General features: G+C 40.3%; 1 protein-coding gene across 1 annotated transcript; it reads left to right on the top strand.

The window, feature by feature from the left end:
- The first annotated feature begins 125 nt into the window (after positions 1–125).
- mettl25 (methyltransferase like 25) lies at positions 126–24,388 on the top strand. Its single transcript, XM_017712226.2, has 12 exons — positions 126–387; positions 1,948–2,112; positions 2,205–2,323; positions 2,647–3,327; positions 5,666–5,813; positions 12,603–12,697; positions 12,874–12,903; positions 13,477–13,550; positions 15,519–15,612; positions 18,867–18,941; positions 21,763–21,834; positions 24,095–24,388. Exons 1-12 carry the CDS (start codon positions 171–173, stop codon positions 24,191–24,193), a joined length of 1,869 nt encoding a protein of 622 aa, XP_017567715.2. The 5' UTR covers positions 126–170; the 3' UTR covers positions 24,194–24,388.
- Positions 24,389–24,836: the final 448 nt, after the last annotated feature.

Here is a 24,836-nt window from a genome sequence, read left to right as displayed (position 1 = left end):
AAAGGCAGTTGTTTCTGAGGATGAAGGTATATGAAAGACGGTCTCTTGCTCAGTAGAGTTTGTAAATCATGCCTCTTGGTGCAGCTAGCCTTCCCTCGGAGCTTCGCTCTCCTGCTGTGCGTGTGTGCACTCGGCGTGTCAGCCGCGGCTGTGGTGTTTGGCGACTCGTTATGGCTTTTTCTTTTGTTTCTGCTGACGATTTAAAGAGGAAGATAGACGAAGTTCAGCGCCTTCTTTCGGTGACGTTAACCATCGCGAACGCGCACACGGTGGATTTCTACACGCGCGATGTTTGGCACTCGTTCGTGGCTGTGAGTCCCGAGGAGGTTCTGACGGCGTTGAGTTCCGCTGGAGGCCGCAGGGGGGCAGCAGAGGACATGTCAAAACGTATGTAATAGCGCTTTAGACCGTAAACTCACAGTCACTGATCAGCCATAACATTTAAACCTCCTTGTTTCTACACTCATTGTCCATTTTATCAGCTCCACTGACCACATTAGAGCTCTTTGTAGTTCTACAATTACAGACTGTAGGCCATCTATTGCTCTGCATACATTATAACCCCCCTTTTACCCTGTTCTTCAATGGCCAGGACCACAACAGAGCAGGTATTGTATGGGCAGTGAATCATTTTCAGCACTGCAGTGACAGTGGCGTGTTAGTGTGTGTTGTGCTGGTACGAGTGGATCACACACAGCAGTGCTGCTGGAGTTTTTAAACACCTCAGTGTCACTGCTGGACTGAGAACCAAATATGTCCAGCCAAACACAGATGAAGGGCAAGAGCACACAAACTGTGTGGTTGGTTAGTGTAGTGGTTAACACCTCTGCCCTCTACACTGTAGACTAGGTTCAAACCCCCACCTGGGTAAGCACCCTACACTATACCAATAAGAGTCCTTGGGCAAGATTCCTAACACAACCTTCGCCTACTTGTGTAAAATGATCAAATTGTAAGTCGCTCTGGATAAGAGCGTCAGCCAAATGCCATAAATGTACACTGTGCAGTAACAGATGACTTTACATCTACAAGGTGGTCCAACAAGGATTGTTAAGTGATACTTTTTTGATCCCACAACCAGGGAAATTCCACCTCCACATTTAACCCATCCGTAAAGTGAAACACCTGTTATGGCTGATTGGTATACACTCACATATACAGCCAGTAGAACACAGAACCAGAGGTTCTCTGATGTGAGTTATACTTGCCATCTCCACTTATGTTCGAACGGCTCCCAGCTACCTCTGTAGAGCACTACATAGATGATAAAATAACTGCTTCTATGGACAAATAGTGTCCTCTTTGTTCAATAGTGAGCCATTTGGGATTCAGCCAGAGACAGAAAAGAGGCATAAACCTTTTTTTATTGTGTTTTTTTTAACAGTTTCTTCCTATCCTTTCTTTTCTTTTGTGATTAATATTTAAATGAATATTTTTAATTACTGTTTTGTTTTCAGTGCATTAGTTACTTTTTTAACTTTATAATTTTTGTGTGTTCTTTCTTTTTTTTTTTTTAGGGTTTAGGAGTTTTTGCTCAAGGACTCTTATTGGTATAGTGTAGAGTGCTTGCCCAGGCAGGGATTGAGCCCCAGTCTACAGCGTAGAAGGCAAAGATATTACCCACTACACTAACCAACCACCATCATTTTATCATTTTTCTTTCGTGAACCACTTTGATCTTTGAGCTGTTTTTTTGGATGAGTGGTGATATAGAACTATTTTTATAAACTGGGCTGTTTTGATGTAGAAGTCAGTGTGTAGAACGTATGTAGTTATTTGAGATGCAGCCACTGTTCTATGAAGCATGGACCCTTAGGGTTGGCTATGATCTGCCAATCTACAGTAGTACAATCTAACAGTCTGGAGTCCAATACCATAACTATATAATTAATTCTGCAAAGTTCCCTTTCTTGTATTTATGTATTGTTTATTTTAATTTTTTTGCAGTGAATGAAAGCATCAGCTTTGGGTTTTGTGATGCCACAAAGAAGCTGGTGGATGTAGCAGCTCTGCTGAGGGCAGCTAAAGCCCACTCACTAGCAGGACTTGAGGTGTGTGTGCAGCGTGAGGCAGTGATGGACACTCTGAGAATGATGTCTGCAGATGCCCAAGGTCAGCATGGTGGATGTTTATCCTGCACCAAGCATTTGTAATGTCTATTATTTGCTAGATTAGACTGTTCCTCAGTTGTCTATTTGTTTCAGATGGGGTCTCTGATGGAGCTGTGTTCCCTGATGAGTTCATGAACTCTAAGAAGGCCCATGAGGTGCCAGCTATGTCTGAAGTGGTGGCCAGTCTGGCCAAATGCTGCAGAGCCAAACAAGTAAGAAGCGTCTCATACTACTGTCACAATCCCAGGCAGCCCTTGATCTTTTATTAGGCGTATTATTCAGTTATTATCCTATACCTTCTTTGTTCCTGTACTTATTTTTAGTAACTCCTATACATTTTTCAATGGCTGCTTTAAAACTAATGTGTAAGTTATGTAGTTATGAAAGTGAGGCTCTTTCAGTTTAAAGGCTTAATGATGGTTTTAGTTGTCTTTCTCACCAGCTGTGCTGTCCTCTCTCGCTCTCTCGCTCTCTCGCTCTCTCGCTCTCTCGCTCTCTCTCTCTCTCTCTCTCTCTCTCTCTCTCTCTCTCTCAGGTTATAGATGTGGGCTCAGGTAAAGGTTACCTGTGCTCGTTCCTCTCTTTGCAGTATGGTCTGCAGGTGTTTGGCATTGACTGTTCCAGTGTTAATACTCATGGTGCTCAGGAGAGGAACAGGAAACTCAAAAGGTTTTCCAGAGCCTATCAAAGACACAGCAGGGTCAAGACTGACCAGGAAGTCTCACTCAAAGACACAAGCAGTAGAAATGAAGAAGAAGAAGAGAGAGCCAGTCAGTGGCACAGAGCTCCTACAGAGCATGAAGGGACAGCTATGGAGGGCAGTGAAAGAGACAGGAGCATTGAACAGGTTGAAAACCATGTTAGTATTGATGTTGAGAGTCGTATGGCTGAAGTCCAGTCTTGTGCATCAGCAGAACCAGCCATTAATGATCTCTCAATCACAAACGGGCCTAGAGACTGTGCACTGGACTCAGCAGATGCTGATTCAGAGGACACTTTCTTCACTGCCTTGTCTCCTGACGTCATGGAGCAGGCTACCCCCCGTGTTCCCCCCAGCCAGCTGAGCCTGGAGGAGAGGGAGAGGAGGAAGAGGGATAACCTTGAGAGGAAGGCACGGGATGGGAGAGGAATCACCAACAACAGCAACCTCTTCTCACCTTTGACTTCATATGTTACAGCAGAAACAGAGCTCAGGACACTAATTACAGAGCTAGAGGTGAGAGGCCATGAGCACAGCGCCACTTTCAGAGTTTTTTTATGCATTAGTAACTAATACGATTGTTGTCACTTGTCATGTAGCTCATCTGTTGCTGCAGTTTCTCAGCTCCCCTCTGGTCCAGCAATGGAAAAGGATCACTACTGACCAGATAGTAGACCAAAGTTTGCAAAAAAATATTAAAGTCTCCAAAGCAAGTGACCACTTGGTCCAAAGACTTGTGTTTTAATTAGAATCGGAAGCCAGATGTGGGCACTATGCAAAAGGTAGTGTCTACACTTGGATGTTAGTGTTGTTTGGCCCCAGTGTATCAGGCATAGGTGATATGGTGTGTGTTACTGGAGTTTTTAAAACATGTTACTGGTCACTTTATTAGAAACACCTTATTTAATTTGTAGGTGTACAGTTAGTGACTGTAGCTCCTCCTTTTCCAGAATCCATTTGTGTCATCCTCCAGCCCCTCATCAGTGGTCAGATTCTGACCACAGGACCACTGGTGGCTGGATGTTTTTTGTTGTTGTTGTTGTTGTTTGTTTTGTGGAGTGTCACTGTCCCAGCACTGGCACTGATATGTGTTAAAACTCCAGCAACACTGCTGTGCTTGACACTTGTACCAGCCCAACACCCACTATCATGTCAGTGTCACTGCTTTGCTGAGAAAGGCCCATCACCCAAATAATATCTGATAAGTTGAGGTCCTATGGTAGTCTGTTTATTTTGATAGACGAGGTAAAGGGGGCTAATGAATTTTGCAGCTGTCAGTAATTGTAAGCCTACAAAGTGCACATTCAGTTGTATGCAAAAGTTTCAACACCCATAGTCAAATAGTGCAGTGAAAATAAGTTAAAACATTATCTACAGCGAACCAACTTAAATATGGAATTTTCCACTCATTTTAGTGCACAATTAAAGTTTACAACCAAAAATATAAAATATATTTCATGTGATGTTTCTGTTACTTCGTGCACCCTGTATGTCAGTTTTTGGTCTATTTGCAAACTATAACAATACAAAGGTAAAACCTTAAAACCTTAAACCTTCAAGCATAAGCTCAAAAATGAAGACCTTAAAAGAGGTAAATAACATGAACTCTCGCAATGCTGAACTCTCTTAGCGTGGTTTGCATGTTTGATTGCTCTACATAGTGACACGTGCTTGAATGTGGTTGTATTGCAAAATATTTAAAGCAGGGGTGCCAACTCTGGTCCTGGAGGACAGGCATGCAGCATAGCTTGATTTTTTACCTATACACTTAAAAATGTTCTTCAAGGGTTCTTTAGTAAAGAAAAATTGTTCTATAATAATGGTTCTTTTTGAAAAAGGCTCTATCTAGCACCAAAAATGTTCTTCTATTCTTCTATTACGAGCTTGACATGGTAACAAGTAAAGAACCCTTTAAAAAATGTTCTATATAGAACCATATTCAACACATTCTCCATCAATCTGAAAAACCCTTTCATCATGCAAAGAACCCTTTAATCATATAAAGGGTTTCTTCAGTGTTCTTGGTCTGATATAGAACCATTTTCTTTACTAAAGAACCCTTGCAGAGCTATCGATTTTAAGTGTGTACTCGAACACACCTGATTATACTTATCTGTTAATAAATCTGTTAATAGCCGAGATTAGTGGGAGGGTTTTGAGTAGGGAAACCTCCAAACTGTGCTGGACACCAACACTCCAGGGCCAGCGTTCACCCCTGGTTTAGAGGGACACTGTCAACTTTATTGTTGAGATTTCACTGGGAATGTGGTTAAATCTGTTTGGCCTTAGCATCAGCCAGTTTTCTTGACCACACAGTAATTTGGTCGAATCCTAACGAGATGTTTGCTCTTAATAACACTTAAGATTCTAAAGCTAATATACACATCATGATCTGTTAAGACTGGTCACTTCTGTATTACATTTTTTGTGCAGAGTCACTTCTAAAGTTTATTTTCTTTTCATACAGTGAAATTTTGAAATAACGTATTGAATCTATTCTTATCTTGGCTGCCCATGTACATCACTCATTTAACTAGGCTAGAAGTGTAATATGAGAGCACAGCAGCCATGGGGTTCTAATAGAGAGCAGCTTGATGCTGCTTCATTCCCCTGACGTGACAGCAGTAATTATTCTAATCATGTTAATTATGTTGATTATGGGAAATCAGGCTTAGGATTAGGAATGGCATTGCTGGTTTATGAGATGTTTCCATTGTGACGTATGATGAGCGTGATCAATGGCAGCAGTGGATGCAGTGGATGCTTCTAATGTGCTGTGTGCCGCCAGAAAGATCTCACCAAATTATACTCTACTTTCCTTCTGTCTTCCTCTGTTTGCCTCTTTCTGTCTCAGGATGCGGTCATGGTTGGCCTCCATACATGCGGAGACCTGGCTCCCAGCACTCTGCGGATGTTCGTGGCCAAGCCGGAGCTTCAAGCTGTTTGCAGCGTAGGCTGCTGCTACCACCTCTTGTCTGAGCAGTTTGATCAGGATGGGCAGAGTGAGTGCACACCCAGCCCCTCAACACACACCCGAGGCTGTTTTCTGTAAAAGACCCTCACAGTTACTGCAGGAGCTGAGTCACTTTCACCACACATTAAGTAATAATGAGGGACACATCATCTTAGCCAGCCAAGAAGGGTATAATGACATTTAATTGCTAAAATCATTGGTCATCAAGTTTTCCCCCCGTTGAAATGGTGCCCTGTAGCAGGCTGCTAGCTGCATTTATGAACCAGGGCTTTTCACATCACTGCTGTCAGACCAAATGTCTGTCAGACCACATGTGCACATTTAGTTATCAAGTTGCTTCGGATGTTGGATGATGACAATGATGTGCGCATACACAAAACGTGTTTATCCATCCATCCATCCATCCATCCATTTTCTAAGCCACTTCTACGTCAGGGTCGCGGGGGGTTGCTGGAGCCTATCCCAGCAGTCTTCGGGCGGAAGGCAGGATTCACCCTGGACAGGTCGCCAGTCCATCGCAGGACAAAACGTGTTAAAAAAAAAATAAAAGAATATTCTCATACAACTGTTCATACAATTGCATGGTTTCATATCGGATATGTATCTGATCTAGGACTACATATAAGAGGGGTTTAAATCTGATTAATAAAGGATCATTTTTATGTTCATACAGCGCAAAAAAATCGGATTTATGCCACTTCAACTTCAACTAAATCTGTTTGTATGGTTAGACTTTAGTTTCAGTTAATCCACATTTTTTGTCATAGGAACAATGCATGTATAGATATGCTGACCTAGGCAGGGCCGGTAAAAATATGATTTTCATGTTGGATATTCTGACAGTGCCGTTCTCCAAATGACGGAAGAGCATTAAATCCTTATCAGATTGCTTGTATATATGTGCCTTGAATCCAGCTGTTTATTTATTTATTTATTTATTTTGCTGTTTAGACTGCGGAAAAATCTTTCTTGCTTAAGTTGGTAGTGCTCAAAACTTGGATTTAAGCTCCTGGTGAGAGCAAAGCCTTCAGCCTGGCAATGTGAATGGACTTGAGTAGACATTCAGTGGAAGGATTGCTCTTTAAACGTTTTTGTCAGTAAAAGAAAATGTGAATCAATTATTATTTCTATCAACTGGTTGTGCGTAACATGGCTTACCACATAAGGATTTGAACCTTTATTAGCTCTCAGTAGAGCAGTTTTGACAGTCCTATGTCAGCTGTACAGGACTACAGCCTTAACACTTCAGAAATGCCAGGCTAAACAGACAGTGTCCTTTTTAATGAGAGCTGAAGTTGGCATCCCTCTTCACTGCCACCTACCGAACCGCTGTGATTGTCACAGCTATAGTTTTAATTGGACATAGTGCCAAAGATGTGACTTTAGCTCCCACTATATCATCACTCATTTGAAAAATCTGTGTCCATCATCATTTTTCACATTTCTCTTTTATTGATAAACCAGCTTTCTCATGTTATTCAAGCATGACTGAAGGGCAGAATGATGAATCGTATTAGGTCAAAATTTCACTTCAAAGGAGTGCAGTTTCAAAATTGCTCTGCATGATATAACCTAATAATGTAGCGCTCATGAACTGTCATTCTTGCACATTACTTTCAGCTTTCATGACAAAATGAATGCGCTAGGCCGCCTGGTAAAAATGAACAAGCCTGGAGATTAATTTCAAGAAAATAATCACTTTGAAATCAGTATCACAATTAGATGTTTTGCACAAATCGTTAAGCCCTATCCAAGTGAACACTGTTGCACTTTTTTATTTCTGGCTTTTCCATCCAGGTTTCTCTTTGCACATTTTCAAAATTTCCAAAAATAGGTGGATGGAAAACCCACATGTGTGGCGGTGTGTTTCTTCACTCCATGTAATGCATTTTAAAGCCCAGTTCAGTCCACTGCCAACACAGAGCCTCGATATCACATATCTCTCTCAGCATGCCACCTCCCCAAAAGACTCCCAGCAAGCCCCGAGGGAACATATGGTTTCTGACACATGCACACACGCACACACAGAGTCGCTCAGTGGGGAGTTGGAGAGAGTCGACAGTCCAGGCCGTTCAGCAGTGCTCTCGTATGCTTTATGAGTCTGTACCAGACCAGTGGCTCATTTGTCACTTTCCTCTAGACCGTGGGGGAGGGATTATTACTTATTTTCCCAGCCAAGCAAAGAAGTATAAGCACCCTTAAAGGGTTCAATACATTACATGTGACAGGCAATAGAAATACCAGGCCTTACTGGTGGACCGCCAAAAAGGTGCTCCTTTCAAAATCACTTGGGGAAAGGAAAGCGGGCCTATAGAATCTGAATAGCATTTTATGAGCAGAAAGGTGATGTATCTGACCCTGTAATTGCTGTGGAGAAGATCAGGCCCTTTCCAATGGAGCATGTGAAGATATTCATTTCTGTTTACCCAGTAAAATCTTCTCATAACATTATAGAATATCATTAGATCGAGGTGTGGTGTTACTCCAGGTGGTGAAAAGCTTCTTCTCAGTAGTTTTCCAACATACAGTGCATTTTTTGAAGGATAAAATCCTTCAGGTGCTAGTAAAGTACTCTGTTACTAATTCTGCATTGACTGTAAAGGAGAGTAATATGTCGAAAAATTATTGTTATTGTAATAAATCACATCACAGTATACTTTTCTGCGTCCTTAGTATCATCAATACTTCTAGACCACAGAACATTTGTGATAAAGTGCATTCATCTGCAAGGCCACCATGAGAGAGTTAGGTGGGATTCAGACTGCGTTTTTCTGGAGGTGGAAAAACGTGAGGTGCACTGCACAGACTTTATCTTTTGGGGGTTCGTTCACTGCAATTTTCCTTGTTGATGCACATCTCCCTGTTTATAAGCAACAACAACATTGTAACTGTCAATCAGCAGGTCTAGCTATCTGTAATTTCATTATGTCCAGGAACAACGTTTATCTACTTCTCAGAACTAGCAAGTGTGATGCTGGTTGCAAAAACAGGGTAAACTTAACCCATTAAACTCCTTGGAACCACCGGTGGTTCCAAAACACACTTCATCATATTCTTCATAACTTTCATATTTCATAAGCTCCATTCAAAAGTTTGGTATCGTATGAGAGCTGTAACTGTCTTCTTTCCAGTCAAATAGATGAATAATGCGATTTTTAAAGTTAAAAGAAGTTGAACTCACACTTTTTTTTCTACTGAAATTCAACCCATTTTTCCATTAATCTGTACTATAAACTATAAACAGATGGCGTCTCTTCAAGATGTATGGTTTGGAGACTGTGGCTCTGTCTAAAAGACAGGAGGCTGAGCTGGAGGTGGCGGAGATGAAGATGCTGAGATTTTCGTTGGGAGTGACAAGGATGGACAAGATTAGAAATGAGCAGATCAGAGGGACAGTGAAGGTGGAGCAGTTTGGAGATAAAGCCAGAGAGGCCAGGTTGAGATGGTTTGGACATGTGTTGAGGAGAAATAGTGGATATATTGGTCAAAGAATGTTGGAGATGGAGCTGCCGGGTAGGAGAAGAGGTAGACTTCAGAGAAGGTTTATGGATGTAGTGAAGGTGGACTTGGAGATGGTTGGTGTGAAAGTAGAGGAGGCAGTGGATAGGGCAAGATGGAGGCAGATGATCCGCTGTGGCGACCCCTAAAAGGAGCAGCCGAAAGAAGAAGGAGAGATGGCGTTTCTTCAATGATCTGCTCTGTAAAATTATTTTTATAAAGTAATACAAAGAGCGTCTAAGATTTTTGGTTTTCAGCAGTAAATTGTAAGCATATATCAATGTGTGTGTGATGAAACACATTTTCTGTTAATTTGAGCTTTTACACAAATAAATAAATAAAATAAAAATTTACAGTCATTTCATGCAGTTACTGAATGATTTGCCTTACAATTTGGTCATGTAAATACAGATGGACAAACCAAAATACCCATGAGCGTAAGAGGTTAAATGAAGCAGTTTTTTTGTCATGTCATATATTGTGATATTTTAGGTGTGTTGCTGTCCTCTTATGATTTCAAATTCTATAATTATGCATTTCAGGATATTTAAGGACTGTAATTGCGAATCCCTCCTCTATTATAGCTGTTACTGAAGGCCTGTCCTACTTTTGAACTGAGTGGTCAGTACAGAAAAACTCTTAAGGCTTAGGTTACTTGAGCAAAGCTGTGTTGTGCAGGGTGCACGAGGAGATGTGTCTCTTTCTTAAAAAGAAGCAGGGGGCAATTCTGAGGGCTGCACTAGTTCACTTGGTTAATTCATGGGACTAATTTTAGAGAATGCGGAAGATGATTAATAAACATTTAAACAGCTGACGTATATAATAAATAATAGAAAACTCTCTGAGTGAAAAGAAGCATGCTTGAGTGAGTTTATAAAGGCATTATCTGAACGGCCCCTGTAATGTGAGGCACCCAGCATGCAAAATCGGCATGCAAAGCACATCTTTGCCATTGAAAACAATGTGGGAAAAGCATCATGTCTGCAAAAAATGCATAGAAATGAAACCCCTACTTTGACCAGTTACAGAGAGCCTATGAGCAATAAGCAATGTATAGCAACTGCAGAAACTGCATAGTAACAAGTAGCTGATTGTATGTTAATGCATGTTAGTGTAGTATTCTATGGTTTGATTTTAGTCACTTCATTTTTACCAGCTATTTAATTTCTCCCCATTCTTTCTTAGTTTATTTTTGAAAATAATTATTGTGCTTTTCAAGTGTCATTTTTTTCTGTTTCTGCTTGTGCTTTTTGTCCATTCTAGCTGAGAAAACAAAATATTGTTATAAGGTATCATGATATACCCTTCATTGGCATTCCCTGGATTAGGACCTATCTGTGTCTGGTCAAGCATCCCCTTCCGTTTGCTTCTGAGTCACAGAATGGCAGTGACATAAAGCCGTCCTTTTCTGAGAGAAGTACAGCAGCCTCATCCACACTGACACCACTTACCCCCAATCAGAGCAGAGTCACTCCTTCTGAGAAGAGCCAACAGCAACAACAGAAGAGACCGAAGCAGAATTAATGAGGCTGTTCCAGAACAACAAGCCACTGGCATTAGTTTCAGCTCAGATTCCTCTCTCATTTCCAACCTCAAGAAGCCCCTTTTGAGACAACTTTTAACCAGATTTTGACATAATTGAAAGTGTTGTATGATAACATGATGATCAGTGAACTAATGAACACACAAACAATTTGGAGAGAATCCAGCTTAAGGCCCCTCAGTGACTGTGTGTTCCTATGCAGCGTGGGCACTCGCACGCTATCGGGTGAAAGCACTCGTGTTTGTGTCCTGCTAAGCATGACACACAGCTTTCACACCCCACCCCCCCACATACACACACGTTCTTTCACACACTCTGGGTTTGTGCTTGGCTCTGGCTCTTGTTCAGCCTGGCAGGGTTTGGGTTAGCATGGTGGCTGGTGTAAACAGAGCTTTTGTTGCATTAGGAATAAGGCCTAAACACTCTAGCCCAAGCTTTTTTGAATGGCAGCCTGACTAGAACATGTGGTGCGCAGGCTTGCGCTCCACTGCAGTGCCATTCTTGACGCGGTGAAGCAATCATGACCTAGCTTGCATTATAAAACGGATTGTTTCGCTTTTGAAATCTGATTGGCAGAGCCACACTCAGTGCCATTGTGAAATGGCCGTATATGTCATGCCCAACGTTATTAGTGCCACGCAAAAGACTTTCTACTTTCTAGTCAAAGTGGCCATTAACTCTTATTCATTTTTTCATTCGTTATTCATTTTTAGGGTCATGAAACAACTAAAACGCATGTGAAATATAATTACATAGAAGCCTTAACAAAATATATTATTCAAATGTTTAAGTACTTAGTGTGTCCACCCTGTGCCTTAATTATAGCTTCCAGTTTATTACACTTATTACAGTTTTCAGTAGCAGTGTGCAAGATGATGATGTTTTATCTTAAATGAGAGTAATTACTTTACCTTTTTGAGTGTATTGTGGATATCGGCAGTAAGGAGCCCTGATCAACTGTATATTTCATTCTAAAGGAAGCAGAACTAGTCCTATTTAATTGAATATTATGCAGCTACATTGCAAAATCTTAAATGTACTTTTGTTTTTGATAGCCATTTTAAAAATGCACCATTATTTTTGCAATCATCAAAATAAAATATGATTATATCATGACATCAAATTGTGTATAATGAAAATGTCTGCAAGTATCTTGATATGTATTTTTGCCATTTCACCCAGTTTTAGAGAAATCTGCAGCAATATTTTTCTATACCTCCAAAGTTTAGTCTTAGAAGTTGGTTGCATTTTCTACTTCTCGCCGTCTGAGTAATTCCAAACATATTCAATTATATTGAGGTCTGGACTCAGGGGTGGTCAGCTTCTTTGTCTCCTTCTTGTCTGTTTCTGTTTCTCAGTAAGGGCTTATTGACAGCTCCACATCCTTTCTGCTTATCTGAAGCTGACAAGGTTGATGGTTTACCAGGTTTTGCATGGTTATTAGTCACATTTCTCTGTGTTTTAATACTTTTTTTAATGAAATAAAGGGCTGTATGAAGGCTATTGTGCTGCTCTTGGAACATTCAATTGTCAGTGACAAATTATTTATTAAACAGAGGTGTATTTATTGTATTTTGCCACTTTTTGATAAAAGCAGTAAGACGCTCAAGGCTATGCATTACTTCACTTCTGCTCAACATCACCCCTTAACCACAACCATTTGTAAAATCTCTGTAACTCATGGCCTGCCTTAGCTTATTGCTTTATTTCATCACAGCTTCCATCACAGCTTGTTTATTAATGCTATTTTTCACATATTCTATTTTTCTTGAGCAGATTGTGAAACTGCTGTGTATGGGTTTCCCATGAGTCAGTATCTGAGAGAGCAAGCATGCTTCTGCGGGCGAAATGCCAGGATGTCAGCATGTCTGGTAAGGAAAAACACAAATTGCACTGTTGGCTTAAACTTCAGTATGAGGTTTCAGTTGTGTTACATATGGACTAAAGTAATTGTCATTGAGTTTGACATGGTTGACATAATATGACAGTACTGAGGCCTGTAAGTCAAACTCCAGCTCCTCATTATTCTTCCTGCTGTTATTCATAGGCTCTGGAGAGGGTGTCAGTCGGAGGAGGGGTGAGTGAATGATTAAGTCATACTCATGCCTCTATTCAACGTCCTGGATTTGCATATAGAGAGAGGTTTTGTGCAAGAGCTGTTTGTACAGCTGACAGTGATACGCCGGCCATACTGAATACCAATCCTGCCATTTCAAGAGGGAGGAATATGAACGTTTCTCTGTAATTAGATGCGCTGATATGGTTTGCACTTTACGTGATATTTTCTTGTTTTTGATATTAAGCAAAGGCGCAGAGCCAGAACAGTTTGCGTGTTCTGTCTTTCTGCATTATTATCTGGGTGCACATATGCATACACGTCTGGATTTGTGTGTATATGTTTTGATCATCTCTGGTCCTCATAATGGTCATGGAGAAATGCTGCATAATCTATTTGGGACACATCTGCAAAGTAGGCTGAAGCTGGTGAAGGGCTTTCAGTGAAGTAATGTCTGAAGGAGAACATCTTTAAGAGAGACAACTTTAAATTGATCCTAAACAGATGTGAACATTTAAATATATGAGGACAATTTAAATGCTTAATCAGTTGAGTAGATCCTTGTCAAATGTGTTTTTCACCTGTCTGTTACAGCTCCCTATGGAATCACTCTTCTACAGGGCAGTCCTTCATGTTATTCTAAGGGATCACTATGATTCTCATAAGAGGTAACTATTAGAATGCTTTTATGTACGTATGTAATATTATAATATAATGTTTACTACTTGGAAATGGCACAAATGTTTACCATCAATGGACAATTATACATACACACTTTGATGTAAAGGCTTTGCAGAAGAGACCACCCTTCATTGATTAAATTTCCAATTAAAACAGCCATTAAGCGCAAATTACACTTTTTCTGTCATCATCAGATAAACCATGCTTAAAGCTTTCATCTTTGAGAGAGAGGAGAAAAACAAGCCCTCTTGTTTCAGAGCTGAAAAAAATCGACTCATGTTTCTGTCCATCCTTCCACTGTGAGAAGACACAGAGGACCAAAAAGAAGAACATTTATGTATCAAATAAAGAAGCTGCTGTTGTTTTCAGAACAATGTATTGACCACCTCTGAGATGTTCTGGACTGTAAGAAGCAGAAAATGCAACCAACTACTAAGACTGAACTTTGGAGGTGTGGTTAGGAAAACATCCCTGCAGATTTCTTTGAAAATCTGAAAGTAAGTGTCCTGAAATAAATGGAAAATGTGTCAAAGAAAGGATTGACTCACTAAGTACTGAAAAATATATAAAAATAAGAGTTATATGTACAGTACTGTGTGAACGTTTTAGGCATCTTAGCAAATTTTTAAACAATTTACCTCATCAGTGATTTTATCACAATATACGTTAGAATAAAGTCGTATTCATAATTCAAATAAACATAAAAACAGTAAAAAGTAACAAGAATTTCTTGGGTCCATATTTTTCTTGACACTTTCACAGCCGCCACAGAGACTTGTTAATATCATCAATTACATCATGAGCACAATTTACTGAAGCACTGATTGGTCAAACCAGGAGCTGCTTTTTAACTACATATAATACTGTAATACTGGACTTCCTCGAGGAGAGGTTTGAAAATGGTTAAAAAAACACACTAACATCCATAAAATTACTATTTTATTTATATATATATATATATATATATGTGTGTGTGTGTGTGTGTGTATAATGTGTATATAAAACCATTATTAAAATTCTATACCTTTTTTTTTACTTTTCTCAGCAAATAAACACATACTACACAAATAAAAATATATTGTGAAAATGTGCCTTGGGTGCCTAAGACTTTTGCACAGTACTGTACGTATAAGAGTCCTTACACAGGCTTCGGTGTGATTTTCTGCCAAATTATATTCTCTGTTTTTGCTTCCCTGATGCTGAAAAATGAATCATTTGTGCTTAATAGCTGTTTTGACTGGAAATTAAGCACATGAAGGATGTTCTCTGACAGCACAGTAAGGAAAATGCTTCTATTTGTGCGCAAACATTTTAACTGTTACTACTTATACATAGAGTAATGGATATGCCAAATGTCTAGTTCTTGCCTTGGAAACACGGTGCTTTACATTATGTTGAGGTTCATTCAGCTTTGAAATGTTTCTTTTCATTTGTGCGATTATGTAACACAGGCAGTATAACAGTATTAGTATACTATACACTGTGTAATGGTGACAACTTTGGATGAACATTCCTAGTGTTTATGGATGCATTACTTTCCAGTTTGTATTTGTGCTACTTTAATTTTTCCCCCAGTGATCATTAAAATGGTCATTCAAACTATCCAAATATTTAGCATTGTTATCGCCCCAAAATCGGGTCTCAGCACCATACGATGCCAGCACATCACCTCCCTCACCATCTCGCCACCCTTTAGCTTTAGAAACACTGAATTGTTCCAGCTATTTGATGCTGACCTCACAGCACAGCTTGAGCCCTAATTCAGTGTTGACTGATGCTTATGGTGGCAAGCTGTGAAGCTGAAAATAGACCCGAGGCATTGAGTTTTGTAACATCTCTTTTTGTGCTCAGCGTGTAACCATATTGCAGCCATTAATGACTTGTTATGAAATCAATTTGTAAACAAGGTTATTTTATACCTCTTTCATTGAGGCTGTGGTTGTTCTTTTCTGCAGTGAGAAGCGTGTCGGAAATGTTTATTCTAAAGCGTCCTCGTTCGTGGACTACGTGAGAAGAGCACTCAGGAAACTGGACCTGGATGTATCAAAGGTGAGGGATGGTGACGCTACAAATGCAAAGGACAGGAAATTGTTTTTCCTCTCCTTTGTACTGACACCAAAGTCTTGGTTTGTTCCAAGTCTTCTCAGCAGGTGCAAAAACAGTGAGTACAGATGGACTTTCATTCTTTTATCATGCTGTATAAGCAGCCTTAATTAGATGTTTTTAACTGTTCCTGTAACAGTGAAAATACAGTCATCAGCCAATAGTGCATGATCAACAGGTGTACAAGAACTGGAAAATATTTAGACACGTTGATTGCTTTTTTTTTTTTAGAATCACCACTCTGTAAAGTGTTTATTCTTTGCTTTTTTTACACTTTCAAGAGCAAATATATATTTTTCTTGACTCTACACATGATACTTTGCTAATTAATAATAGTCTGAAAAAGTAGGCCTAGCTGGACAGCTGGCTGATTCTGTCTTCAGGCTTCATTGCTGACATAGGAGTAGACATACCATGTCATTAATTATCAAACATTTATGAAGAACACTAGTTTATCTCCTTTTCCACCACTGGATCAGAGAAACTTTGCATAGCAAAGTGTCTTTAGCACCACTGGTATCATAATAAGAGTCCTGTTGTATTGTTTAAATTAAAATTTGACCTGGTTGAACAGTATTAAAGTTTAAATCAGTTAATCAAAAAAATCATATGAAATCAATCTAGCTAGCTTCATATTGGCAAAAGTGTTACCAAAATGGTAACTTAAAAAAAAATCTTAATTTTTAATATAAATTAATGTAAAGATATTATATTGTAAGTAATTCTGGGGCGTCTCAATTGGACCACTGAGAACAGCTGCTGTGTTCAAATGATGTAAAGTAAAAAAAAAAAAAAAAAAAACACACACAAAATGAAAATACTTTTTTGGACAATGACAATATCCTGTGTCCTGTATCATAGACACTTGTGTGAAAAATGCCATGAAGCTAATGGCCGTCCAGTAAAACTAGCCTTGTCCAGTCTTGTTTATTCAAATACATTCAATGCATTACTTCTTTCAGAGTATCATATTATGCCGGGGATTATGCGATAATCCTAGTTTATCTATTATTCCATTATCTTCCGCTTCTCCGGGGTTCGGGTCGCGGGGGCAGCATCCTAAGCAATGAGGCACAGACCTCCCTTACCCCAGCCACTTCCACTAGCTCTCCAAGGGGGATTCCGAGGCGCTCCCAGGCCAGCTGGGCGATATAGTCACGCCAGCGTGTCCTGGGTCTTCCCCGGGGTCTCCTCCCAGGTGGACTTGCCTGTGACACCTCCCGAGGGAGGCGTCCAGGAGGCATCCTAACCAGATGCCCGAACCACCTCAGCTGGCTCCTCCCGACGTGAAGAAGCAGCGGCTCTACTCCGAGTCCCTCCCGGATGACTGAACTTCTCACCTTCATAATCTGGACTAGGGAGAGTCCAGACACCCTGCGGAGGAAACTCATTTCGGCCGCTTGTATTCGCAATCTTATTCTTTCGGTCATTACCCAAAGCTCATGACCATAGGTGAGGGTGGGAACGTAGATCGACCGGTAAATCGAGAGCCTTGCCTTATGGCTCAGCTCTTTCTTTACCACAACAGACCGGTAAAGAGCCCGCATCACTGCTGACCCAGCACCAATCCGCCTGTAAATCTCCCGCTCCCTTGTACCATCACTCGTGAACAAGACCCCGAGATACTTAAACTCCTCCACTTGAGGCAAGAGCCTATCCCCAACCCAGAGAGAGCTCTCAGTACTTTTCCACTTGAGAACCATGGCTGCAAACCGATCCAGCGAAAGCTGAATTTCGCGGCCTGATGTCCCCAATAGGACCACATCATCATCAAACAGCAGCGATGTGACCCTGAGGTCACCAAACTGGACATCCTCCATCCCCTGACTGTGCCTAGAAATTCTATCCATAAAAATTATTAATAGAATCGGTGACAAAGGGCAGCCCTGACGGAGTCCAACTCTCACTGGGAACGAGTCTGACTTACTGCCGGCTATGCGAACCAAACTCCAGCTTTGTTTGTACAGGGCCTGAATGGCTCGTAGCAAAGAGCCATGTACCCCGTACTCCCGAAGTACCTCCCACAGAATACCCCGTGGAACACAGTCGAATGCCTTCTCCAGATCCACAAAGCACATGTGGACTGGTTGGGCAAACTCCCATGAGCCCTCCAGAATCCTGGAGAGGGTGAAGAGTTGGTCCAGTGTTCCACAACCAGGGCGGAACCTGCACTGCTCCTCCTGAATCCGAGGTTCGACTATAAGCCAGACTTTCTCCAGTACCCCTGCATAGACCTTACCAGGGAGGCTGAGGAGTGTGATTCCCCTGTAGTTGGAACACACCCTCCGGTCCCCTTTTTTAAAAAGAGGCACCACCACCCCAGTCTGCCAATCCAGTGGCACCGCCCCGGATGTCCCCGCAATGTTGAAAAGGTGTGTCAGCCAAGACAGCCCCACAACATCCAGAGCCTTAAGGAACTCAGGGCGGATCTCGTCCACCCCTGGAGCCTTGCCACCAAGGAGCTTCTTAACTACCTTAGAGACTTCAGCCTCAGTAATGGACAAGCCTATTCCCATGTTCCCAGACTCTGCCTCCTCACTGGAGAACATGTCGGTGGGATTGAGAAGGTCCTCAAAGTATTCCTTCCACCGCCCAATGACGTCTTCTGTCGAAGTCAGCAGCACACCATCTCCACTATATACAGTGCTAGTGGCACACTGCTTTTCCCCTTCTGAGTCGCCTGACGGTTTGCCAGAATCTTTTCGGAGCCGACTTAAAGTCACTTTCCAAGGCCTCACCAATCTCCTTCCACACACAGGTTTTTGCCTTGGCGACGACTGAAGTCGCAGATCGCTTGGCCTGTCGATACCTGTCAGCTGCCTCTGGTGTCCCACAGGCCAAGATAATCCTAGTTTTTTTAACTAAACTGAACACCTCAAGTTACTCTTAATGAGCTCTCACACTGACTGCACAGTTACCTCTGACACTGTAGTAAGACTCATTATGTAGACTCACTTTAGAGCGTCCAGATTTAGGAGAGCAGTGGCCCATATAGCTGCAGGCGATGGATAAGATATCATTGAACCTGTCAGTGCAGGGATTTGCTATATGTTTCACATCTTAATCCTCTAACAGATTTACAATGATCTCTTGTCATTTTATCTAGGGTTAGATGAGAACAGTGTTTCTTGCTTGGCTTAGACTCAGGTATCATCTTGTCTTCTCATCTCTACCATTTTCTTTCTCATTTTTTTGTCCAGCTCTCCGACAGTGTGATCCAGAGCTACCATGATCTGTACAGCCCTAGGATGAGTGAGATGGTGGCTTTCAACATGGTGAGCCCCATTTCAGCATGCTCTGTCTAAGCTGAATGTGAAAATATTAGAGCTTCTCTCTTTTTCACTGCAGACAGTATGGAACAATTTGTTGACAAGAAACCGGATTAGGTGTAGTAACAAAATTCTGCTGGTCATTTTTCTGGATATGGGTTAATCCTGGACTATGAGCTCATGATACAGATCACTTTTTCTTAATCCAGTAACTATATATTGACACTGTAACTATGGGCTTGTTTCCACCTTACAGGAATTTGGTGGTCAGATCACATTTAGATCTCACTTGACTGCATGACAGTCCAGGTGTAAACACCTCCGGGATGCATTGTGTTCAGATTACAATTGTATCACTCCACATTCAGTGCTGCTCAGAGATGCATCCTGGAAGCATTTGACACAAATGTAAACTGAATGCGTCTTGGCAGAAAAATGTCTGCTAAGTACTGACTAGCAAGTCAGTATAGAATAAAGAATATCAAATGCATTTTAGTGAAAAGTGTGAATGGAATCCAGCCAAAATATATCCAGATGCCATCTGGAAATTAAACACATGTTAATGTAGAGTGTGAATATTGGCTGATCTTGATCCGACATTTACTAGGCTTTAAAATGAGCTGTTTTCTTTGTTTAAGATGGTTACCCTTTTAAATACCTGTAAATCCTGCACAAACAAACACACTTCTAAACTACAGAAACAAATGCATGCCAACAAGATGACTTGCACAAAACCACATCTTTTCTGTCTTTTAATTTCATGTATATATGCAGAAGACTATGTGCAATGAAGGATTTATAATTATATATATATATATATATATATATATATATATACACATATAACAGGCTACATTTTACAGTAAGATTAGGCTCCATATGGCTGTGTGCTTTGCTTTATGCAGAGCTATGAGCATTGTTTTATTTTGGCCTGAATTTGTTACAGTATCAGATCTTTTTTTTTTTTTTTTTTTTCTTCCAGTATCTGATCCAGGATTTTCTACTTGTATCTGCCCAGTATCAGTGCTGGGTATTGGACTGGTGCTCTCTCTACTCACTGATTCACCAGTCAAAAGCACTTTTAGTCTAGCTTTATGTATATCTTGGTTTAGGAAACTGTCCCTACATATCTAAATAAACAGGTAATTTGATGGTGTAAAATTAACACCAGAGGACAAATTAGGGTCTTCAAATTTGGGGGAGCCCTATTTTTTCTATGGCCGTCTCCTATTTGGGAATAATTAGCATTGATATCATGAGAATATAATTAAGACTAATAGCCTGTGTGTTTCTTTCTGTTTCTCAATGCCTTAATTAAGTCAATTTTAGTAACATGTGTGTTTCTATTTTGGAGCTATAGCAAACACTGATGCCCCCCATCTGATATAAGCATCCCTTTCTAGCCTTTTTTAAGCTTGGAGCAGCTGTCTCCTGTATTTCAGGGACTGGTGTTAGAGACAGTACAGTTTATGCACAAAACGTGTTAAGTGGTTCACCTCTAATGTGACACTTCAGTGCCAAGTGTTCAATGTCATTTAATCAGATTTGGAAGCCTGCTTCTCAAATGACTGAAAATGCCTGAAGCCTTCCTACATAACATCACTCACCAGCTGAACACTGCTGAATTGATTAATATTAATCTACAAATGATTAGCTAGCTAGCTGGGTGCAGATGTGTGCCTTTAGCTACATTTAACAGCAATGAACAAATGTCTGATTTTAGCTTCTTCATGTAACCGAATGCTTTGGAATTACTTTGGATTCAATACGATAAATAACAGCAAAGAATTCAGGCTACTTAAGTGTTGAGGCATAATTAACATATTTATATAGCTGAGTATTTATTTTAGGCATATTAGTTAAAACATCATTAAACATCATGTGGGATTCAGTAAATACTTAGACGAATATGAAACTTGCTAGAATGATAGAAGGAGGACATACCAACTAACCTAATATGAGGGGGTAGTGAAAGTTATTCACAGGTTAACTCTCTGTACTGTTAAAAAATGTGAATTTTAACTTGAGCTGGAGTTCAGCTGTGTTTGCCAATCTCACCAACCAAAAATCAGGCCCTATTTAACCCATAAATAATACCTAAAACTGACTTTCTATGGGAAAACTTGCATGCAACATTAGTAGATTGAAACTTATATGAAACTGAATTGCGCTTGCGTTGCATATTGCAAAACACCTTGCTACTTATTTGAAACTCAGCTGCAGCATCAGTTGCAAGCATCACATGCAAAGTTTTATAAAACAGCCAATCAAAATGTACACGTCACATAATGTCACAATGCAATCACAGTGAATGACATAATTCAAACAATTGATTTCACCAAGAAAATGAAACCGAAGACGATTTATTGGGCAGTTGAAAATGAGAGCCCTGATTGACTTTGTACAGAGTTGGTAGTTAACGTTTCTATAACCACCTGCATTAACAAGCCAGCTAACGCTAACAGCTCTCTAAACTGCTGCTGGTTCCACCTAATATCACAAAAAGCTCTTTTTTTTTTAGTTCAAAAGATGAAAATGATTACATAATGGGCTACTGTGCTTTGTTCCTCTAGAAATTTCTAGGACAGAATGAGCACAACTAAGTAGTGAAGTAATGAAATGGGTTGCGTGCAACTTCGTTTTAAAAACATGAAGTTGCATGCAACTTACAACATGCAGCTAGTCGCATGAACGTTTCACAGTGTAAAGTCAGCCTAAAGCATACGTATAAGACTACATTAACTGTAGATAACACTGTGTATTAGGGTAAAAAGTTATCTATGGAGCTATGTTTGACTCAGTATGACACTGTTGCTTTCTCTCTTAGCTGAAAGTGACATTAGCTCCCTGCATCGAAGGCCTCATCCTGCTGGACCGACTGTGCTACTTGAAGGAGCAGGTAACTATCTTGTTTTCTCAGACTAAAGAGACACAGATTTTGAGATCTGTTTGGCGTATCATGCCTATTTGCACACTGAAGGATTTTGGTTGTGTAGGCTAAGCAGAGATGCCAGTCATGCTGCTATATTTCTCCAGTCCTTCTCTGCTAGTCCATTGCCCTTGGGGCCTTAGCCAGGCTGAAGCATTGTCAGAGTGGGATCTGTTTCAGTGCCACAATGAAGTTTGCTCCCCAAATGCAGGCTCTGTGTGTGTCAGCCTGTGTAATATAACACCGAAAGGCTCCTTAATCCTCTTGTAATTAGAGGAAAAAAGAGCCCTTTGTAAGCTTTCGCTTGGACTGTTGGGAAGGGTCTTTGTTTCAGAATCTACATACTCCAGGATTATAGCACATATGTCTATAATCACTGCACAAACCAAGAAACTGTCAGGTTCCCCCACGACAGAATATGCCGTTTTCTATATTGAAGGCTGCTGAAAGCCATTACAAGGCAGTACTTCTATCTAACTAAGATGAAGCATGTGATTCAAGTACTGAATCATGACATTCTAAACTGGAGTAATGTTTTTATTAATAGGGAGCTCTTAAGAGAGTGCTTTTTCTTCTCAAACCAACATTCTATATGTACTCTCATTACTAAGTGTGATATATAGGAGTTCCGGAACAGTTTAAGTGAGATTTAGCACGGTTGTATTATTACAGGACTAGGGATAAATTATTGCTGTACAGCTGGCAGTGGCTAGTTTAATTCCACAAGTATATTCATCCTACAGGAGTTCAGCAGTTTAGAGTTACACCTCCGTTTCCTCCTATCCTAACACGCTTTGAACATAAAACCCCCCACCCACCCAAGGATGTCAGTCAAGAGCGTGTGGCTAAGCCAGTCATGGGGCGATTTACATAGAAAACAGAGGAGAGAAAGAAATTTTGATTATATGTGAGGATCAGCACTGCTGGGTTCTCTGGGGACCCTTTCTGCATGGTCTTATTGCGTTCACTTGGCGGTCATATAAACTTCTGTGATACGTCGGCTCTGTGTGTTTGCCTACAGATCTCTGCGGTATGCCTTTGTCAGACATTGAAAGGGCTTGTTGCTCATTAAAGGCCCTTGATGACAGACATGTGAGCCCCAAGTGTGCATATGGAAATTAGAGTCACACCAGACCTCATGGCATTCCTTCTTATATAAATCATTAAGCTATAAGCCTGGGAGGCTGCTGAAAATGTGAATGTGCTTTGATAAGTAAATATGGAGAGCTGTATTATGGATTAAAGCTAAAGCATTTTGTTTTAATCTGAGCTGAATGTCATACCTAATCCAAACAGTTTTTTTCAGTTAGATGTCCCAGTAAAGTAATAATCAAAATGATTTTGATCATTCCTGGTGTACAAGTGTGGAGAGTCAGAGAAGGTGTTAAAATAGTGCTCAGCGTTCTAGCTACACTGAGACTTATTCGACTTATAGCACACAACACAATTTCCAGCCATTAAGTACAAGTCATTCAGCTTTCAGGAGATGTTTCTAAGGAGATTAGACTTAAAATAATCCACTAGCCTAAGGAAGAGGAAAGTCAAAGGAAAGTAAGTGGGAAAAAAAGTTTCTAATTGGAGTTAAAAAAAAAATAATAAAACGTTCCAGAGTAAGTGGGAGTCCTAACAACCATGCAAGACCTGGTAGACCACCAAAACTATCCCCATCAGATAAACAGTACTTAAAACTTAAGTTCGAGAGAGAGGAGAAAATCAAGCTCTTCTGGCGTCAAATCTGAAAAAGCTCACAGGTGTTTCTGTCCATCCTTCCACTGTCAGAAGACAGCTCAGTCCTATGGGTCTGAAAGGATGTATAGCTGTCAAAAAGCCCTCACTGAAAAAACAAATAAGAAGACAATCTGAAAATCAAACAAGCTGCTTGGGATGATGGACTGACCACCCTCGAGTCCAGGCATAAGCGTCACTTAATGCGTTCTGGACTACTGGGAATTTCTTTAAAAACTCAAAACTAGTCTAAAAAAGAATGGAAGCTGTATTGAAGGCAAAGCATGAACACAATAACTACTAAAAAACAAAAGTATCTTTAATTGTTGAAATTTTCTGCCAAATATGTTTTTTTCCTGATTCTGGAAATGATTGACTTCTAGTTAACTTTAAAAATAAGTAACGTCTAGTTAACTTAGCTGGTTTGACTGGAAAGTAAACTGTATATATGCATATGTATCTCTCAAATATAATGTTCCCTAATAAAGCTTAAATGTTTTCACAGGCAAACGTGTCCTGCTCCGCTCTGGTGCAGCTCTTCGACCCACTTCTGTCACCCAGATGTTACGCTGTCGTTGGAATAAAGAGACGTGGAATTTCATAAAGCCCAAAGATGCTGTACCACAGTTATGCCTTTTATTTTTTTATGCTTTTTAATGAAATGACTCATTTTATCTATGTGCTTTAGTGTTTTAATTAGCATTCCAACCTATAAACATTTTATTTTCCACATCTGCATCTGAGTGCTGTAACTGTAAATTGTAAATCATAAACAAGTGATGTGGTTTTCATTCCTTTCTGACTGCCTTTATTGTTTTTGTCTTTTCCCATCTGATATCTGACTGAATCAAATCAGGGTTAAACAGAGTTAAACACTAGCTCACCTAGAGGAGACTTGATTAGCAGAATCAGATTTAAATCAAGATTTGAGAATGTGACTTCCTGAAAGATTGCACAAAGACTGCATTCAGACATGCGGTCCAAGCAGATTTCACATATGTAAGACATTAATACATGTGATCACGTGTCTGATATATATCACGTCCTTAGCATAATCTAAACAGCCCTATGTTCAAAACGATTTTCATATACTGAGCAGCTCTTTCAAGTCGTCGTGCCAATAGTAGGTATACACATACAAATCTAATCAGCTGTAGAAGAAAAAGGCTGAACTGGGCATTACAAAGCTGTCCAAGTAGAAGCTCCGAAGCAGTGAATTGGATCCAGTGTAGTGTGTTCTTCTTAGA

This window comes from Pygocentrus nattereri, chromosome 1 (genome assembly GCF_015220715.1).
Source record: "Pygocentrus nattereri isolate fPygNat1 chromosome 1, fPygNat1.pri, whole genome shotgun sequence".
Classification (NCBI taxonomy): Eukaryota; Metazoa; Chordata; class Actinopteri; order Characiformes; family Serrasalmidae; genus Pygocentrus; species Pygocentrus nattereri.
This window is presented reverse-complemented; position numbering and strand designations above follow the sequence as displayed.